This window comes from Mustela nivalis, assembly GCF_964662115.1.
Source record: "Mustela nivalis genome assembly, chromosome: 15".
NCBI lineage: Eukaryota > Metazoa > Chordata > Mammalia > Carnivora > Mustelidae > Mustela > Mustela nivalis.
In genome coordinates, this window is record NC_139034.1 from 87,501,430 (window position 1) to 87,521,561 (window position 20,132).

Consider the following 20,132-nt stretch of genomic DNA (forward strand, 5'->3'; position numbering starts at 1 on the left):
CGGGGTGGCAGGCTGTCCCTGGAACAGGGCCGCGGCCCAGAGTGCCCGTGTGCCCGGCTCTACACAGGGCCGTGCCCGACACCCGGCCGCCGGGAGCCCCAGTGCAGCTGGTGGCCAGGGTTGGGAGGATTTCCGTCCCTTCCAGCTGGAATGGGTCGTGCGGAAGTCCCTTGTGGGGATCTGCGTATGATGGAGCGTGAGCCCCATCGGGCCTGTGTCGCTCAGTTGTTTACCTTGCGGGGGGACATTTGTATTTTTTGTGCTCGTCTCCACAGTAACACCTGCATGTGGGGGAGACGCACAGGGACCGAGGTGAGGAGGGGGTGTCCCTCTCCCGATAGCCTCTCCTGCTTCCACGAGGGCAACGACCAGGGTGACGGGGCTCGTGTCTCCCTGCGTTCTGTCCAGCAAGTGCAGACATGGGTGGTTTTATTCCCCACAAAGGAGAGCACGTGGGTTGTGTTTTTCTGCCGTTTTCTGAAAGCCCCGTGGGATGGAATGGCCGCCGCTCCCCATCGTAGCCAGTCTGCGGTGGATCGGACACCTGGGTAGGAAGAAGGGGGCTTGAGAGGAGCAGACCACGGTCGTCGCCCACTTCAGTATGTCCCCCTCGCCGGAGGGCGGCGCGAACGCCCCCGCGACGGGCGGTGCCGGGGAAGGGCAGGCAGTGTCCTGCGTGCAAGCCGGCGAGTGCTACCGCCACAGCGTTCCTTTCTGGGAACATTGTGTCTTTTAATTTTGATAAAATTTGCCAGATTCCTAGAAGGCGTTTTAGAAATGACTTGATGATCTTATGCTTATAGTTTTTCCAAAAAAATAAATAAAGGCAGTTGAGGGAAGCCCTGGTTTCCTTTTGTAAACGCGGCAGATCCCAGCGTCCGGCTTCTACGCGCGGTTTTACGAAGCTGCTACGGTCCTTCGGCCCCCCTCCGGCCACCGACTGTTTCTTCCTCTGGGCAGACCGGCCTCTCGGGAGACTCGTCCGTTGCCTCCCCCGCTTCTGCCCTGGCTCCCTGCCCGTGCCCACAAGTGAGGCTCCTCCTGTCTGGGCCACTCTGCCCCCTCCATGGCCCTGGCTGCCCCCCCCCCCCCGCCCCGTCTTGGAGAGACTCCCAGCGCGCCCCAGGCCCACCCTGCCGGGCTGACATGGCTCCTGCCCTTCCCTGCCCTGCCCGCAGCGCTGCAGGGTGAGGACGGTGGGGTGAGGGTCCCCCAGCCCAGGGCAGCGGACTCTGGTACGGCTTTACTAAAGGGTTAGGAGTTGGAGTTCTCAGCGGTTGTCATGGGTCCCGGGGTCACTCTTGCTGTTTAAGGGAAGCCGGGACAGTAGCCCCGCTTCCCCCCAGCAAGGCGTCACCGTTGACAGCAGCAGACGTGTCTCAGCTGAAACGTAGTGAGATCAGTGGGGTCGCTTGTCCTCGGGGGGGAACGGGACTCCGCGCTGGCACATGGGCTCTGGCCGAGCTTCGTGCTGCCCGGCTGCTAGGCCCGCAGGGGAAGTGAGGCGAGGGTCGAGCCGCCAGAGGAGCCCAGCGCCGACACTGCTGCTCCGTGGAGGGCCGGACACGGAAAACCGCACTGCCTGTGCTCGCAGCGGTCCCCCGGCTGAGGGCAGGGACCTCGCCGGCAGGGGGCCGAGTGCAGGTGACGGGTGGCAGGGGCGGGTCACTGCGCGGCTGTGGGGTTTCTCCCTGGGCTGTGGCAGACGTTCTGCGGTGGGTCGTGATGGTCACAGACTCTGCGGGGGCCCTGAAGCCACCAACGGGGCACTTTGCGTGGTGAAGCGTCTGGCCCGAGTTGCAGGCCGTGGGCACCAGGCTCGCGTGTGGGGCTTGTTAGAAGCCCTCCGCACATGGGTGCTACCATGGAGCAGGCGCCAGCGACACATTGGGCGCTGGGTCATCACCCTCGTGCTACGGACGAGGAGATCGTGGCCCGAGGAGGCCAGGTCCTATGGCTGATGATGAGGGGGCCAAAGCCTGCTTACTTGGGACGTGAGCCGTGGGAGGGACGGGCACTGCCGGACCTGCAGGCTCCCCGCCAGACCCCAGGCTTTCCGGGCTGCTCTGGCTGGGGGCCCGGCTCCCAGCCCCGCCCCCCGTGGGCTGCCCTGGCTGTGTTTGTGCCCCTCTCCCCCGCAGCCTCTGCTCCACTCTGGCCTGGTTGTCCCGGTTTGCCGTCCCCCGCATCTTCCTGGGTCCCTGCTCTTGGGGTCCCAGGGACAGGTGTCAGCACAAGGCTACCCTGACTCCTGCCCCGCTCGCTGCCCTGGGCTGTCTCTGGCACCAAGGCAGCCCCTCAACCCTGGGGTCTGGCCGTTCGTGGTCTCCACAGCCTTCCTGCCATGGCCCTGGCCTCTTTCCCACCTGCCAGTACCCAGCCCTCCCCCGTGGCCCGTGCTCCTTGCCCCAGAGGCCCAGGCATGGGAGACAGACAGTCACCTGGCACCTGCGCCTCCTTGCTCCTCCCACACCCTTCTCTAGACGGGGCACAGACCCCCCTCCCCTCCTCTTCTGGAGCCCCCACCCCGCCGAGACTGCCTCATCCAGGTTCTGTGACCCCAGCAGGCTACTTCTCCAAGACACACAGATGGCTTTCAAGCCCACTGGCTGCTTGTCACACCCCTGGGACCTCAGCCCCGGCCAGACTGGTCCCCTTGATCCTCCGGTCTCCCAAATGCATGGCTTCTTCTTCAATCACGCTGGGCAGGCCTGACTTACCCCAGGGCCTTTGCACTGGCTGCTGCTTCAGGCTTGTATGCCTTCCCTCACTTCCTTTGCACACTGCTCAGAGGCTGCCTTGGCCTGAGGATGCTGGCTTACCCTGCCTAAGCAGAGAATCAGCCCCTGCTCCGTGCTCTGCTTTCCTCCCGTAACACATGCCTGACTTGATGTGGTCAGTCTCCTTCTGGGGGGATATTCCCTAAGGGTTGGGGTTTGCCTATTTTGCTCACTGTGGCATCCCAGCAAAGGTGGACACCCTATGAAGGACGACCCAGGAGCGAAGTCAGGCCTGTGTGTCCTGCAGGAAAGGGTCTTGGGTGGGGGGTTCGCAGCCCCACACCTTGTACTTGGGGCCCTTTCACTCCTCCTCGGCCCTGTGAGAACCCTGTCTGTCCTCCAGCTGCCAGTGTCACCGCCCTGCCCCGTCTATGTGATGTCATGGGCTTGTGTGACATCACAGCGGATAGGGCAGGGCTGCCACTGGCTCCACGCTCCACTGGTGGGAGCAGTGGAAGGAGGAGGTACCGGTTTCTCGTTTGATCCAAGGTTGTCCTCTTGGAGTGTAACAGGACTGCTCGGCTGAGGGGGCTTGGCTGGGGACATGGTTGCCAGGTGAGACCCCAGTCCCATGCTGCCTGGCCCCTCTGTTCCCGCACCGACCACAGCCACCAATCGTCCCCCACCCCCCGTGAGATCCCACCGATGCTAACCCGTTCTCTCTCCCAGGTTCCCTTGACCCCTCGTCTGCCCTCCGACTGTTACAATGAGATACGCACCCGAATTCAAGAAATCGCCCTCGCACCTCCTGAAGAAATTTGCAGGTAACGGGGAAGGGCTGCGGGGCCTGTCTCACCCCACAGTGGTGGCGGTCGGTCCCCAGGCTGAGCCAGGGAAGGGGGCAAAGGGACGCAGGGAAATGCCGTGCAGCCTTCGCTTTCGCGCAAGTGTCCCCGTAGAGACCCCTGAGGCCGGGTGTTCGGGGTCAGAAACACGTGCAGCTCCCGGGGTCCGGGCGTCAAAGATGTTTCCCTCTGATGTGCCGCTTGGACACGTCTGTCTCAAAATGTTTATTGTGAGAGCAAGTTCCTCTTACGGAGAACGTATTTCCAACAGGAAAACCCACCTCCCCCATCCCGGGTGCCCGGGGTCTGCGGTCAGAAACTCCTATGGGGTGCCAGGGGGGACCAGGGCAGTGGCTCCGTGAGGCTGGGGGTCCGTGTGTGTGCACGTCCGTGTGTGGCCACGGAGGTCCACACGGGGGGTGCCCTGCATGGCCGAGGAGGGAAGGGCCGTTCCTACCATGCACATTTGCGTGCGACTAAATTTTTCTTCTCAAGGGGGCTTGTCTGCACACGTTATTTTTGTGATAAAAGATAAGAAAATAGAAGGAAAAATATTTTGGTTTCTTTGTTTGTTACTTTAAAAATTTTTTTCCTATATTTGGTTTGGAACCTGGGCTGACCGGGGAGGGTTCTGGGCTGACCAAGCTTCAGCGAGACGCAGCTTTCCTGTTGCTCGGCAAGAATCCACTGGGGACTGGGCTCTCTTGTTCTGGTCGCCCTTCCTGGGGTCAGTCTGGGGGGCTCCGTCATACACAGCAGCCGGGACACGGAGGTCAGTAGGTCTGGCTCGAGACCCCAGGCCTGGGCCCGAGCTCCAATCCAGGCTGGGGGAGCTCACTGGAGAGGTGTGGCTTCTGATCCCTAAGGCCCAGGACACAGGAGGCAGGTGGCCTGCACCTGGGGGCACTTCGTGGGCTGCAGAGAGGGCTGGTCTGGAGTAGCCCCTTCGAGTCTCCTGGCAGAAGCACCTATGTGGGGGCCAGTGTGTTGTCCGGGCCTGGGAACGGACAGCCTCCCTCGCCTCTACGTCCAGGCTGTGAGACCGGTGGCCCCGGGGTGGGGGTGCTGGAGAGCAGGGCCCAGCCCCCTTCTCCAGGAGTGGGCTGGCGCAGGTTGGTCACTCAGGTTTACCAAGCAAAGCTGGGGTGCCGCCTGCGCTAACCTGCTTGGGACGGGAGGTCGTCTTCGCGGTCCTTGCTGACCTGCAGCAGGGCCCTGCTCCCGGGCTCACCCCGACCCACCTGCATTTTGACCCTGAACTGCCGGTTGTCCAGTTTGCGGCAGGGAGTGAAGGCCGGCAAGTGACGGTGTGGCCCTGTCACCCCTGCAGGTCTCCACGTGGCTCTTCCCGTTCTGCCCTGAGACTTGTTGCTAAGCCGTGAGACGACCGCTGGTTTTGTCCAGCACCTGCCGGCAGCCTTCCTCCGGCCAGGCCTGGTGCTCCTGCTGTTGCAGGCTCCCTCTGCTGGGCACTGGCCCCTGGGGCCTGGGCAGGTGGGGGGGATGGGCAGGTGGGGGGCAGGGGGCAGGGGAAGGCGGTGTTAACTCTGTGGGGACCCTGGCACACCCCCAGCAGCGCTGCCTGCCCGGCGTTCCTGTCCTCAGGGGTGGGCTTCAGTGCCCCCGCGTCTGGGCGGTCCTCCTGCTGTCACCCGGGGCAGGGGCGGTGACGCTGGAGGCTTGCCCGGGAGCGAACAAACTGCCTGAAGGAGCAAGTGAGGTCCGGAGGGGACAGACGGGCGCCTCAGACAGCCACCTCAAGACGGGCTGGCCGGGGCAGGCAGCGGGGGCCTGGCCGTCTTCTCCTCTGCCCACCGTACCCCAGCTCGCTGTGCCCGGCAGCTGCTTGCTGTGCAGGTGTGGGGAGACCGAAGGGCTGCTGGGGGCACATCTCAAGTCCACCTAGCAAAGCAGGGTGCCGGCCCCGGGGCTCAGTTCCACGCCATTGAGACGGTGTCCTGTGGAGGGCAGAGAGCGAGCCAGTGGGTCCCCCTGGCCCCCGACTGAGCAGCAGCCCCGGGGATGATAGCCCTGGGCTAGGGTCTCGTGGTGGAAAGAAGGCCAGGTGCCTTCTGGCCAAGCTCCGAAGACTGACCTCCTGACCTGGTGCTCTGGGGACCGACTGCTCTTCCACACTCTTCTGTAAGCAGCCAGAGCGGGAAGTCCCAGTCCCCTTGTTCCCATGTGGGGAGTGACATGGAAGAAAATACACATTATGAAGAAACATAGGCCTCGACAGCTTGTTTGCTGCCCGTGCTGTTGGCTGGAATGATCCTTGGTCGTGACGGAGCACCTTCGAGACCCCTCGGTCCGCTGGCTCTATGAAGACAGTGCGGTGATGGGAACCCCAGCTCTCCTGCTCAGCTGCATGGTCTTGGGTCTCCTGGAACTTTCTGGACAAGGTGGAACGGGCTGAGTGCACTGGTGTTTGCTACCACGCTGGCTGCCATCTTGTGGGGTCCTTGCTCTCAATTGTGTGGGAGCTGCCGCAGGTACGGTGGTGGCTGTGCTCCCCATGTCGCCACCACGAGGGCCGGGGCGGGCTCCGTGCAGCCCGGACCCCACCTGAGGCAAAGCTGGGCACGGCTGGCATACCTTAAAAGGATGGCTTGCAGGGCGACTGAGCACTGGGTGACCCTGGGAAGCAGGGGAGGCCAACCCTACCTGGCCAGCGAGCCGGGCTCTGGGAGAGGCAGTGGTGCAGGAGGGTGACCGCGGGCGGCTTCGTCCCCTGACCCTGCCCGGCCCGTGCTGCCGTGTCTGCAGTGGCTTTCGGGCTGCACATCTCGGGAAGGAGCAGGAGGGACGGTGGGTTTCTCCGGAGCCCCCGTGTCTGAAGGACTGTCAGTGCTGGAGAAAGGGCTGGGTGTCCTGGAGGCCGCCGCGTCCCTTTCCCCTCGCGCCAGGAACCCCCAGCTGGGTCGGGCCAGACGCTGCTGCTGCCCCGGGCACTCCCGTGTCCTCCAGCGGGAAGCGCGTCAGTAGCCGGGGCCGGGCGGCGCCGAGACGGGTCGCCCGCGGTCCGGGTCCTCGCCTGCTTGCTTTTGCTCAAAGCTGACATTTTACGTTCAGTCCTTCTGAATCGACTTTTGAATTCTGGAATCCTCTTCAGCCTGAGCTGCTAATCCTCTCCCCATGTGCGTCCCGGTGACCGGAGCTCACGGTGCACCCAGCGCCCCGACACCCACCACCCAGGTCTCCGTTCTGCGTTTCTGTCACAGCGCGTGGAGCCCGGCGGGCCCTGCAGAGACATGCGATGTCCTTAGTGGTCAGAGGGCCCCGCGTCCCTCTCTGGAGTTCGCAGGGTGTGATTCTGTTCAGAATCTCATTCAGACCTTCCAGTCGGATCCGATGATGCATGATTAAAAACACCACAGGCCCCCACCCCCACCCCCTCCCAGCCCTCGGGCCTGCAACTCCTGGGGGGCTCTTCTCGTGCTGATGGCTGTGTGTCTGCTTTCCAGTGTGCGACATTCCTCTCTACGACATCTGTGACTACAACGTCACCAGGGACCGCTGCAAGGAGCTAGGCTGCTGCTTTTACAAAGGCGTGTGCTACGAGAAGGCGGTGCCCAGTGAGTACTGTGCCGGCCCCCTGCAGAGCCGCTCCGGAGGCCCACGGGCCCTGGAGGTCCACGGGCCCTGGAGGTCCACGGGCTGTGTCCCTCCCCGGGTCCCCCTGCCGGGGCCGGCCTTGGTGGTTCCCTGGTTCCATCACTCTGGTGTGTGAGCGGGAACAGCCAGCTTTGGGGTCACTGAATGGGACAGACACCCCCGAGGACGTTCGCTCCTGGGTGGAATGGACCTGGAAGGGTCCCCAGGAGACCCCGGGCATGTAGGGGTGCAGAAGCAGCTGGCTCCGGGCGGGGCTGGCCGCCGGCTGTGTGCAAGGTCAGACCCCATGGGGCTTCTCCGCCGCCTTGTCAGGGACAGCAGAAAGCCCTCACCCCGTGAGTCCGGGGTGTGGTGGGGCCGGTGGGGTGTCCTGAGATGGCGAGGCCATGGGAGCAGGGAGAGGCCGCCGCCCTCGGAGCAGGGTCCCCCGGCGGCTGTGAGCGGGCCGCGCCGGGGACAGGACTCACAGCTGAGTGCGAGCGCGGCGTGCGGGCCGGGTGGCAAGCTGGAGTGTCCTGCGGGAAGGGGTCTTCTCCTTAGGCTGTCTGGGGGTTTGCTCCTGCTTTAGAGCTTTCTGGGCCCCTAGAATTTTCTGAATTAGTATTTCCAAACCCTTATGAGATTCACTTGGTGACTGATGTGTTTTCTTGCCCTGTTTGCGGCCCTTTTTAGAAATGAGGGTGCTTGGCTCTGGGAGGGTTTGGAGAGGAATGAAGGAGCGTGTGGTGCGGGGTCGCCTGCGCAAGACCTTGCCAGAGAGGAGGAAGGTGCCCCCCACAGAGAAGCTGGCCATGGCCACGGGCGCTCAGCAGCGCCTATCTGTGGGGGAACGGGACCGGGCCCTCCCTGTCCCAGGCCACTCTCCTCTGCCCTCACCTCCCCAGTGGATAAAGGCACACTTGTGCGGGGAGCCTGGAAAGGTTTCTTGCTCTCTCCTCTGAGCCCCAGGTGGGCTGAGCCCTCGGCGGTGAGACCCAGAGTGAGCCCTTCGTCCCAGACGTGGGAAGGCCTAGGAAGTCAGAAATGTTTGTGACTCATGGGGTGACCTACGGGGTGACCCACAGGGCTGCCTGATCCCACAGAGTGAAAGCCCTAAGCCAGCTCCTTGTGCGGGAAGAAGTGACATTCTGCACAAAAGGGTCGAAGAACGTAGAGCATGGGCAGGATCGTGGCTCGCTTTACGGTGAAGATTTGGCCCTTAGGGCAAAAGAGGAGGAAGTCTGGTTCTCAGAGGTGAAATCAGAGGCCACAAGAAACGCCACTAACAGCTAAGAAGATTATCTGGTGGTGATTTCTCCTCCAGATGTGGAGCTGGAAGACTTGGGACCAGACTCTCCCCGCTTCTCTCTGCCCCGGGAGCCCTGAGCAACCCTAGATTTCCCTATACCTGTACCTTTCTCAGTACCCGTAGATTAGAAACAACTGGAAATTACCTCTTTTTTGATCATTTTTATTGAGGTAGATTCTCGTACCATAAAATTTACCCCTTGAAAGTGTACAGTCTGGTGGGTTTCGGTTGTGCAGCCATCCCCCGTCACTTCTAGAACATCCGGATTAGCCCTGAAAGAAGTCCTGTGCTCACCCACCAGACAGCCCCATTCCCCCTCCCTCGGCCCCTGGCGGCCACCGATCTGTCCCTGTGGGTCTACCTACTCTGGACATTTCACATTAATGGAATCGTATAACCTGTGACCTTGTGCATCCGGCTGCTTTCACATGTTTTCAGGATTCATTATGTGGAGGCAGGTGTCGCACTGCGTTCCTGTTATGGCTCAGTAATATCCCGTGGTACGCATAGACCACATTTTGTTTGCCCACGAGTTAGCTGATGGAGATTTGGGTTGTTCCCACTTGTTAGCTACTAGGGACGTGTGCGTGTCAGTTTTTGCATGAACACGTGGATTTGCATTCCGAGCATTTCCTCGGGTATTCACCGGCCGAGGAATTGCTGGGTCCTTTCTCAACCAGGCTTAAAATGTTTAAAGAACCGCCAAACTCTTTCCCACAGTGGCCGCATGGTTGGACAGTCTCAGCTTCAGGACCTGAATTCCAGTTTCTCCGGATCCTCAGCAATACGAGTTGTGTGTCTTTTCGACGATACCCGCCGGGTATGACGTGGCGTCTCTCTGTGGTTCGGATTGTCCTTCTCTGATGAGTGAGGATGTTGTGTATCTTTGCACGGGCATTTGGCCATTTGTGCGTCATCTCTGAAGAAGACCGTTTACATTTCTTGCCTGGTGTTTAACTGGGTTAATTGTCTTTTTACTGTGGTGTTGTAAGAGCTCCATATATATTTCGGATAGTAGCCCTTTGTCAGATAAGTGATCTGCAACTACTTCCTCCCCGTCTGGCGGTCCTCTTTTCACCGTGTTGATAGTGTCTCTTCGAAGCACGGTGTTTTTTAGTTTTGATGGTGCCTCGTTTATCTATTTGTTCTGTGGTCGCTTGTGCTTTTGGTGTCATAGCTCAAAAACCATGGTCTACTCTGAGGCCACAAAGACTTACATCTGTTATTTTCTAAGCGTTTTATGGTTTTACTTATATGTTCATGTCATTGATCCATTTTGACTTAATTTTTTTTTCACAGTGTGAGGCAGGGATCCAGTTTCGTTCTTTTCCATGTAGACTTCCAGGTGTCGTAGCATCACGTGTTGGGAAGACTCTTCTCTCCCACTGAACCGCTTTCAGTCCTTGTCTAACGTCAATTGCCCGGACGTGTGAGGGTTTATTTCTCCACTTGATTCCACTAAGCATGTACCACACCACTTTGATTGCTGTAGCTTTACAATAAATGTTGAAATTGAAAAGCAGGACTCCTCCAATTTTGTTCTACTTTTTCAGGATTGTTTTTATTACTATGGGTTCTGTGCATTTCCGTATTAGGATCAGCTTGTCAATTTCTGAAAAAAAAAATGCCATCTGATATTTTGATGGGGATTGTGTTAAATCTGTAGGTGACTTGTGGGTGGGATATAGAATGTTAAGCATTCTAACCCATGAACAAGGGGATGTCTTTCCATTTATTTAAGTCTTCTTTAATTTCTCTCAACAATACTGTGTTGTTTTCAGTGTACCAATCTTGCATTTCTTTTGTTCAATTTATTAGTATTTTATTCTCCTGGTGTTATTGTGAGTGGCTATATCTCCTTAATTTGATTTTTAGACTGTATATAGAATTGTAGGTATATACACAAGAGAATTGAAAGGTTGCTAGAACTGGTTTTTATATTGTGGTCTTACAGGCTGCCAAATTCTTGGACTCATGTGTTAGTTCTCCTCATTTTTAGTTGATTACTTAGGATTATCTCGATACCCGAGTGTATCATCTGCAAATAGAGATCACGTTACTTCTTTCTTTCCAGTGTAGTGAGTTTTATTTCATCTTCTTGCTTACTTGTCCTGGTTAGAAACTCTAGTGCATGAGGAACAGAGCTGGTGAGAATCGACCTCCTTATCTGCTTCCTGGGCTCAGCAGGAGCTTTTCAGTGTTTCGCGGGTAAGGAGGCTGGTAGCTATGGGTCGTACCAAAGGCCAGGTTGAGTAAGCTCCTTTCTCTTCCAGTTTCCTGGGTGTTTTTATTGTGCAGGGATGTTGGATTTTATCAAACGCTTCGTCTGCATCTGCTGGATACTCTGGTCTTTATTACTCGTGTGGGTTTGAGGTTCCGTCTAGTATCCTGCCCTTGCTCCCGTTTGATGCTTCCTGTACGACAGTTCTGCTCCTGATGAATTTCTCAGTTCCTGTTTGGGACTGTCTGAACTTGTCCATTTGGGGGAGGATAGCGCTGCAGTATATACAATTCCTGATGGACAGGCTTTTCCTGTCAGCACTTTGACTGTGTTATCACCTGGCCTTCTGGCCTCCGTGATTTCTGGTGAGGGACCCACTGTCACTCTTTAGGTTTCTTCATATACATCATGTTGCTTCTCTTTTTCTGTTTTCAAGATTCTCTGTCATTTGACTATTATGTATCTAGGGGTGGAGCTCTTTGAGTTTATCCTGATCATCAAATTCAGGAAATTTTTGCTATTTCTTCAAATATTATTCTCTTTTCTCTCCACTCCCTCTGGGACTCCCATTGTGCATATTGGACCGCTCCATGGTGCCCCACACGTCTCTAAGGCTCCGTTAATTTTTCCTGATTCTATTTTCTGTTGCTCGAAGAGTCTCAACCGATCTATCTTCAGCTTTGCAGATTCTTTCTTTTGCCTGCTCAAATCTATTGAACTCCTCTAATGATATTTTCATTTCTGTTACACTCTCAACTCCAGAATTTCTATTTTGTTCCTTAAAAAAAGTAGTTTCTGGGCTACCTGGGTGGGTCAGTGGGTTAAGCCTCTCTACCTTTGGCTCAGGTCATGGTCTCAGGGTCCTGGGATCAAGCCCTGCATCAGGCTCTCTGCTCAACGGGGAGCCTGCTTCCCTCTCTCTCTCTGCCTGCCTCTCTGCCTACTTGTGATCTCTCTCTCTCTCTCTATCAAATAAATAAATAAAATCTTTTTTTAAAATAAGGTAATTTCTATGTCTGTATTGGTACTCTCTATCTGGTGAGATATCATTCTCCTACTTTACCTCTTCCAACATAGTTTCATTCGGGTTTTTTGTTGTTGTTGTTGTTGTTTTGTTTTTATTTGAAGTAACTTATTTATTTATTTTAAAAATATTTTATTTATTTATTTGACAGAGAGAGAGATCACAAGTAGGCAGAGAAGCAGGCAGAGAGAGAGGAGGAAGCAGGCTCCCCGCTGAGCAGAGAGCCTGATGTGGGGCCTGATCCCAGGACCCTGAGATCACAACCTGGGCCAAAGGCAGAGGCTTTAACCCCCTGAGCTACCCAGGCACCCCAAGATGTAGCTAATTTAAAATCTTTGCCTAGTGAACCAACATCTGGTCATGCACAGGGACAGGTTTTTGTGTGTGTTTGTGTATGCGTGTGTGTATGCATGCTTGTTTCTTTGCACATCTAACTTTTTAAATTGAAAACTAGACATTTAAAAATATGTGGCAACTCTAAAAATCATATTTTCCTGCCTCCCCAAAGTTGTTGTTAGCATTGTTCAATGACGTTTCTGCACTAGTTCCAAAAAGTCTGTATTGTGTGTAGTATGTGACCATTGAAGTCTCTGCTTGGTCGGCCTACTGCTCAGCTAATGACTGGAAAATCTGCTTAGGTTCTTGGAAACCATAAGTGTCAGTCTTTGTATGGCGACTCTTTGTGTGTGTTGAGGTGCACCTTCAACAGTCAGCCAGATAGTTTCCAACTGTGCCTTTATCTTTACACGTGCTTACACAGAGCCTCACGATCCACCAGAAGTGAAAGTTTAGGACCTTCTCAGCTGTTTTCAAAGTATGTGTATCATACTTTGGGCTTGGGCATGCCCATTACCTTCTAGATCCCAAGAATATGTCACAGCTTTTCAGACCTCCCTGCAGACAGGTAATTCCCCAGATTTTCCTCTTAAACTTTCTGGTCGGCTTATTATCTACCCCCAACTGCTATCAGCCATTTTAGCCATCATGATTTTTAACAGTTGCCTCTGATTGTTTTCGACAAATGCCTGAGAAGAAGTTGTTCCTACTAGATTAGCTCTAAGTCGTGCCAAATAAAGAAAGCCTTGCAAGTGAGATCTTCTGGTGAAGTACTGGATGGACCAAATAATGACAGTTCTTTGGGACTGGGCTGTGAAAAAGCTCCAGCCCTGGTCTGCCTCCTTCAGTGATGCCAGGCTACTAGTTGTCACCATGACTGTGGGCTGTTGGTTCAAGACTAGCAGAGAATTGGAGGTGAACAAAAGTGGGAATAGGGCAAGTTAAAATTTCTCCATTTCCCTGTTATTGACATTCATGTGTTCATCTGCAAACTTTTGATTGGGTAATTTTCAGAGTTCTGAAAAGTTTATTATAAATTCTGATAAATCTGATAAAATTCTCATAAAAGCTAGTCTTCTCATTGGTTTTATGGAGGGGGTTTTTGGGAGGGGATGGGATTTTATTTATTTATTTGATAGAGATTACAAGTAATCAGAGAGGCAGGCAGGGAGAGAGGCAGGGAGAGAGGAGGAAGCAGGCTCCCTACTGATTGGAGAGCCCAATGTGGGTTTGATCCCAGGACCCTGAGACCATGACCTGAACTGAAGGCAGAGGCTTTAACCCACTAAGCCACCCAGATGCCCCTTAATTCCAGACTTTAATGAACCTCGGGTCTGGTTGCACACAATTGGGTGGTAAAAGCTGCAATGAGACATAGCACTTTGTCTTTAAAAGAGTTTATTGTCCTGCACGTCTCTCATTGTGAAACGCACAACCTATAGCCAGAATCCCATGTGAACCATCTTTTCGAGCCCCATGTCTTCCTGTGTGCAATGGCCTATTGATTCGTAGCTTGTTCTCTGGGGTATATGACTGCTCTTCTTGAGTTGGGGTCACGGCCCTGGGTGGTGGTTTGGCCATAAGTTGTTGCTTTTTGCATTTGTCCTCTCTGTCACTTTGTGGCATCAGTGGTTTGACACACACGTCTTGGCATTGGAGGGCCAGGTCAAGTACGTCGTGGAGCTTTCCTTCTTGGCTCCAGTGTCGGAAGCACTTGTGTATCTTAGTTTTTCTGAGATGTTTACCATTTGGGACTTCTAAAAGCAGAAACATTCACATCCAAAGAACATTTGAATCTGTTCTTTCGGTCTTCCACATTTGAAGGGGCAGAAGACATTCAGTTTCTCAGTCAGGTCTCAAGTGTGGCCATCGTCTTTGGTTGTCTCCCCGGTTTCCTCACATCCCAATGGAACAGCCCCAACGGCACAGGTGGTGAGATGGGTCCTTGAAGGCAGACTGTGGCTAGGGAGAGCACATAGGATCAAGCTGCTGTCACTGCTTTTCCCATCTGTCCCTCCCCCGAATGTCTTCTCATGAGAATTTTATGAACAAGTTAGCTCTTTTGTACATGTTTATGTATGATCCAAACATAACGTGTATTAGTAGTACTACTTTATGCCCATAGCTCTTTTGGAAGATGAGCCTTATTCCTTATAGCACCTTACCTATCTGTGTCTATAAGGAACCCCAAAAAGAACACCAACTCTTAAGAATATTTTGTCCAGGAAGAGTGTTCATTGCTCTATAAATAAGTACGTCATTTTTGCATAACTCTCTTTCTATCCTTTCAGAGTTTTAATAAATGAATTGTGTGGGCTGGGCTTTTCCTTGGCTTCTGACTTCTTTCAGGCTTGAGAGGTTGAGCCATCTGTGGGAAGAGTCTGGGCCGTGAGCCCTACATTTAGGTTCTCACTGCTCCCTCAAATTATTTTTCATTTCCTTGACATCTTTCTCATTCAAGACGGCAAGTGAACCTTTGTGCCGTGTAAGTTGTAGCATTCAGTGACAGGGTATTATGAGTTCTTTGTGCACATAATTCCATGTTATGAAAACCTTTCACCAACTTCTTAAATTGGCTGGTTTGAAGTACACATTGTATTACGGCATAATCTGTATGATTAAGAATATGAACTTGGAGAATTAGCATTAGATCTTTGAGAAAGAATTGGGAATTCTAGGAGAATGACTTGCCTTCATTCCTCAGTCTTGATTCAGGACACATTATTTAACATGTCACTTCTGAGCGTGTGGCTTCTGTTGCTTCATGGGACTCGCTGAGATGATTTGAAAACTTTTAACTGTATCTGGGGGTGAAATTACCAAGAGATTCCTTAAAGAAAAGAATGCTTTCCTCCGTGGTTGCTAGTTGTCAGTGACCAATCATAATATTGAATTCATGGTAAATCGTACATGTTGTCAGTAGGAGACTGTGTGCGGGTGGATCCTGTGCTGCGAGGATCACAGAGACTCGGTCTCTGCCTCCAAGGACTTGACACCAAAGACTGAAGATGCTTCCATGTGTAAAGACGTGGAAGACACGCCGACAGCCGGATGTCCCAGCACTGCTCACGTGTGTGTCTTTTTCGTGGCTTCACCCACATACATTTCGAATTTACTCCCAAGAACCAGGACACAAAACCACACTAAGGAACGTACATATCCTGGGATTCAGGACTTTGAGGGCTCCCTTCTTGTCCCTTCAAAGCTCCTGGTTTGGTCATTTCCTTTCAGTTCATTCACCATCATTTAAGTGCACTTCTCTGTGCCAGGCCTTTGCCACACTGTTGGATTAATTACTTATGCTGTGTGACAAGCTGCCCAGGACTTAGTGGCCGAAAGCAGTAGCTGAGAGCCTTAGCTGGGTGGAGTGGGCTTGGTGACTCACGAGGCAGCGGTCATCTGAAGGCTGGACCGGGGCTGGAGGGCCTGCTCTGAGATGGCTCGCTTGGCTGGTGAGTGGTACTTGGGGTTAACAGGAAGCCCTTTTCTGTGACGTGAGACCTGCTTGCCTGTTCTTAAGACATGGTGATGGCCTCTTCCTAGAGCAGGTGGCCCGAGAAAGCCAGGTAGAAGCCACAATGACTGTGACCTAGCCCCAGCAGTCACACCCTGCCCAGTGCCCTTGGTTCAGAGGTCAGCCCTCTGTAATGTGAAAGCATCTACACTCGGATGTGAATCCCCGGAAGTGAGCATCCTGCAGGCCGTCCTGGGAGCTGGTTCTCACAGCCCTAGAGATGGAAAGAGGAACTGAGGTGAACACATTCCCATAGGCAATGCGTCACCAAAAGGAATAAGCCTGCTGATCAGAACAGAGCCTTCAGCAAGCATCTTGCCGACTGGTCCGTTGCAGTGGTGTGCTGGCGACTCCACAGGCCGGGTCCCACTGCCTGCTCCATCCTCTCCCTGACGGACCCTTGACCATGCAGTGCCCGGCGTATGCCTGACCCTCACTTACTGAGCTCAGATCAATAGGGGAAAATGAAGCATTTGGGCTGCCATCATGGGGCTTTATGGCTTCAACTCCCTTCAGCCTTCTGACCTCAGCCCCCATATAAAGGGTCTTGGAGGCCCCGTCCATTCCCCGAGACCCTCTGGGTTGGTTCAGGGAAAGCAGCTCCCCTGGGACTCCCCCTCTTGTATCTTCGAGGCCGCTTTCTCTGCAGCTACTGCTGACCTTCTGTTGTGGGTCAGACTTTTCTCCGCCCGCCCTCCAAGCGATGTGTTGATGGCCAAACCTCTGGTCCCTGTGAATGTGACCTTAGTTAGAAACACCGCCTTTGCAGCTGTGAGTAGTTAAGGTGAGGTCCCCCTGGAGTAGCGTGAGCTCCAAATCCAATGGGGCCAGCATCCGTATAGGAGACAGAGACGCCCAGGGCAGACAGGTGAAGACAGTGTCACAGAGGGAAGCTGCCCCGTGATAGCAAGACCCAGAGCCGGGGGAGGTGTGTACAAGCCAAGCGCTCCGGGGAGCTCAGGGCCAGCAGGAGCTGGAGAGGCAGGGAGGCACCCCTGAGCCCTCAGAGGGGCACCATTGTGGGCTTCTGCCTGCACAGCTGTGGCCACGCTTTCTGTTGTTGGAAGCCACCCACTGGTGCTACTGTGTTACGTCAGCCTCAGCACGCACACGGAGCTCCCAGGGACATGGCATCCCACGACGTCGCGGCTGGTGAAGGGTGGGTGCACATGGTTTTGGGGTGGTGGTGAGCAAACTGAAGCAAACCCTGTCCCTCGAGGTGGGGGTTTGCAAAGAAGCCAGTTTGTGCCCTTTGGAAGAGCAGAAAGCAGTGAGAGACGAGGCAGACAGTAGGAAAAGTGTAGGGGACCCCCGTGCGCAGACTGCACGCCGGGCGCCATGGCCAGAGCGCTCCCTGCATCCCGTCTTCCGTGTCCATACCTCCGCCTGATAGAGAGGGTGTCGGTCACAGGGCTTCCACTGAGCGGGCTCCTGGGGGCTACCTGGGCACGAGGCCCCCGGGACATGGCCCCCGGCTCTGCCTGAGCCCTGAGCCCAGGAGCCACGGACCCCAACCATCAGTCCCAAAGGGAGAGGCTCCTGCGGTGGAGGGTCCCCTGGGAAGGCTGGGCCATGCCCACTCCTGCTTCCCCCGGGGGTGGAAGGGGGCCCAGAACTTTCCCACAGATGGGAGCACCATCTAGGGGCTGCACCCTTCACCGTGAAGGCCCAGGCTCTTCTGTTGGGGCAAGTCTAGAGAAGACAAGTCTAGGGGACGGCAGAAGACCCTCATTAATAGAGTCACTCAGCCAGTGGAACGTGTCCATCAGCCAAGAAGCCTTCTGCTTTTGTTCAGTCTTGCGATAGCTCTGCCGAATGTTGAGGAACCGTTTCTGGGGAGTTGGGGCAGGGGGCCCAGCTCCTGGGCAGCAGAGGAGCTTTTCTGGAGAAGAGACGAGGGCGCGGTCTGTGCCATTTTCCTCACGGGCCACCTGCGACTGCTCTTTGCGTGGCCCACATGGAGCCTCGTGCAGCTGGGGAGCCTTCAAGCCCTTAGCCGTGTCCACAGGGGAGGTGGTGTAGGAGAGGCTGCGGGCCGCAGGGGGCGGGCACCCCCGACTTGGGCGTGAGGTCCGACTTCATGAGGGAAACTGTTTTCCAGTCTACGTGCAGGTCTTCTCTGCCTTGATCGTGGTCATCGCTGGGGCCTTCGTCATCACTATCATCTACAGGTCAGTCGGTCCTCCACCGAACACCCCTGCGAACGTGCGGGATGCGCGGCGGCGAGGCGCGGGGGCGGGCGGTCGGCAGCCAGAGGGGCCCAGCAGCTCCCCCGGAGCTCCCAAGGACGCCCCCCAGCAGTTACGGAGCTCCGACCTGGTCCGCATCCTGCTCACCCCCGTCTGCCCACGAGAGGGTGTGGGGATCCCTGCCTGGGGTGTCTGCAGGGTGCTCTGTGCTGTGAGTCATGGTGCAGACGTGCTCCAGACACGAGTCTCCCCTCTTGTTTCGGTGGTGGGGACACAAGCCCATGGCAGCTCGTGGTTACTCATGGTCAGAGCCTGGATACATCGGTGCCACTCAGGGCTGAGGGGCCCCAACACGAGCCCCCTTATAAACACAGAAGTCACGGAGACTGGTCACATCGCTCTGTCCAGCAGCAAAGAAAACTACTCCCCGCTGTGAGCGGTGCCAGCTGACATCTTGAGGGACCTGCCTGCCCTCTTGTCGCCCTTGGGCGCCAGGATGCCACGTAGGACGGCGTGTGTAGAGCACGTGTCAGAAGCTGAAGTGGAACAGCTGAGGCAAAGCCCGAGTCCCCCTGCTGTAGGGACACATCGTGGTGAGGGACCAGATGACCTGTTGAATGGTCTACCTTCAACTTCTCTCTTCCCGTCAGGGTTGTTCAAGAGAACAGGAGAGAAAAGGAAGTGCCCACAGACGTCCCTCCATCTCCCAAGTCCAGCATGAAAGAAGAGACAGCGCCGTCAGGCGAGGAGGAAGCCTCTAAGCCCACGAGCTCAGAGCCGCAGACCAAGAGCGAGAGCGTCAGGGAGGGGGACAGTAAGTCAGCAGGCTGTCCCGGCACAGGGCGCGGCGGTGCTCCCCCAGAGACCCCGGCTGGGCCAGGCATGCCCCGGGGCGGGCAGGGCGGAGAGGTGTGCGGGCGGCTGCGGTGCTGGGCAAGTCCGCTCCCGCAGACCCAGTCGGACACTTCCTGGCTGGGGCATGGGGACCTGGTTGCCACCGTGAGAGCCTGATGGTCTGGTGGTGGTGGCTCCAGCCCTGGCACCTTTGCTTTTGTGGATTTATCGACGGTCTCAGGACAGGAGGGCTCTGCCAGTTGCTGGTTGCTTTTCACAGGGGGACGTGTGGCCAGGTTAGGGAAGGAAGCGCCCCGCGCCCTCAGCTGTGCCTCGGGCGGTGTCTGTGTGGACACGAGCTCTCTGGGCCGCTTGATTCCGGACAGTCGCAAAGACTCGGTTTCACCGGGGCCACTGGGGAGAGGGGGCAGGAAGAAGGGGCCTGCCTAGACGTCCCCTAGGGTCTGTGGCCTGCCCCTGCCGAGCTGTCTGAGCCCCACGGTGCTGCCTGCAGGCAGGACATGCGCCCCTCCTCAGGGGCTTTCGGCAGAGGGAGGCCGTGAGAAGTGGAGACACTTCTTGGGTGACAGGGGACAGGGCCGACAGACCGTTGGCCAGCCTTGTCTTGGATTAGATCATGGCCACGTAGATGTGTTGCAGACCTGAGGACATGGCCTCGGGATTGCTGAGCGTGCTCTGCAGAAACCCCCCTGACCTTCACTGCAGCCTCCTTGACCATAATGGAAGAGACCGACGACTGAGGGCGTGACGGAGCCAAAGTGCAGGTCGGCAGAGGCGCCCACCGGGAGGGCCCAGCCGGCGAGCTGCCACGAAGTGTGCGATGGGAAGAGCACAATGACAAACAGTAAAGGTATTTTCAGTGCTTCCGCGTGCGTGTTGTCATGGTCACAGCGGCCTTTCTCTCTCCAGACAGACCTGGCCCGTGGGTGCCAGGACGCTGACTGGGAGCTGTCGGCAGCCGGCTGTGCTGCCCGCGACCGCTGCTGGAGCCCGGCCAAGCCACCGTGCCACTTCTCGGAATGCAGGCTGCGCCCGCACGGGGTGGGCTTGTCGCCCCAACTCGTGGGGGGTCTGGACCTGCCCAGCAGCGAGCCGTGCAAGGAAAGGCACGGCGTCCGCCTCTGGGAGGCCCAGGCCACCTGCTGCAGCTTCCTCCTGGCCCTCTTCCAGGGCGGAATGCACAAAGGTTCCCGAGGGACGGGCAAGCGCTAACCGGGCGGGGGGATGCGGCCCAGGGAGCCCCGTGGTCTTGGAGAATCTCTGCCTTTTACCTTGAAAACTTGTGTTCTCCAGAGTAGCTGCAGCTCATGTGTGCGTATGTTGTAGGCCTAGTGTGTATATCTGTGGGCGTGCACGAACACATGTGAGTGCAGGTGTGCAAATATATATGGGTGTGTGTGCATGTACACACACGTGCACAGGTGCACACATGTACGTATGTGCACAGGTGCACACGTGTGTAAGCACGTGCATGTTCACAATGCAGGCGTGGGCCTATGTGCGAGTGTGCACAGGGGTATGAATG

The 20,132-nt window shown here is 56.0% G+C and overlaps 1 protein-coding gene across 1 annotated transcript; it reads left to right on the forward strand.

Annotated features, from left to right (window-relative positions):
* Positions 1–3,187: 3,187 nt before the first annotated feature.
* Positions 3,188–19,529, forward strand: TEX29 (testis expressed 29). The gene is made up of 6 exons (XM_082701094.1): positions 3,188–3,335; positions 3,450–3,544; positions 7,030–7,140; positions 17,665–17,734; positions 18,403–18,566; positions 19,313–19,529. Exons 2-6 carry the CDS (start codon positions 3,487–3,489, stop codon positions 19,345–19,347), a joined length of 438 nt encoding a protein of 145 aa, XP_082557220.1. The 5' UTR covers positions 3,188–3,335; positions 3,450–3,486; the 3' UTR covers positions 19,348–19,529.
* Positions 19,530–20,132: the final 603 nt, after the last annotated feature.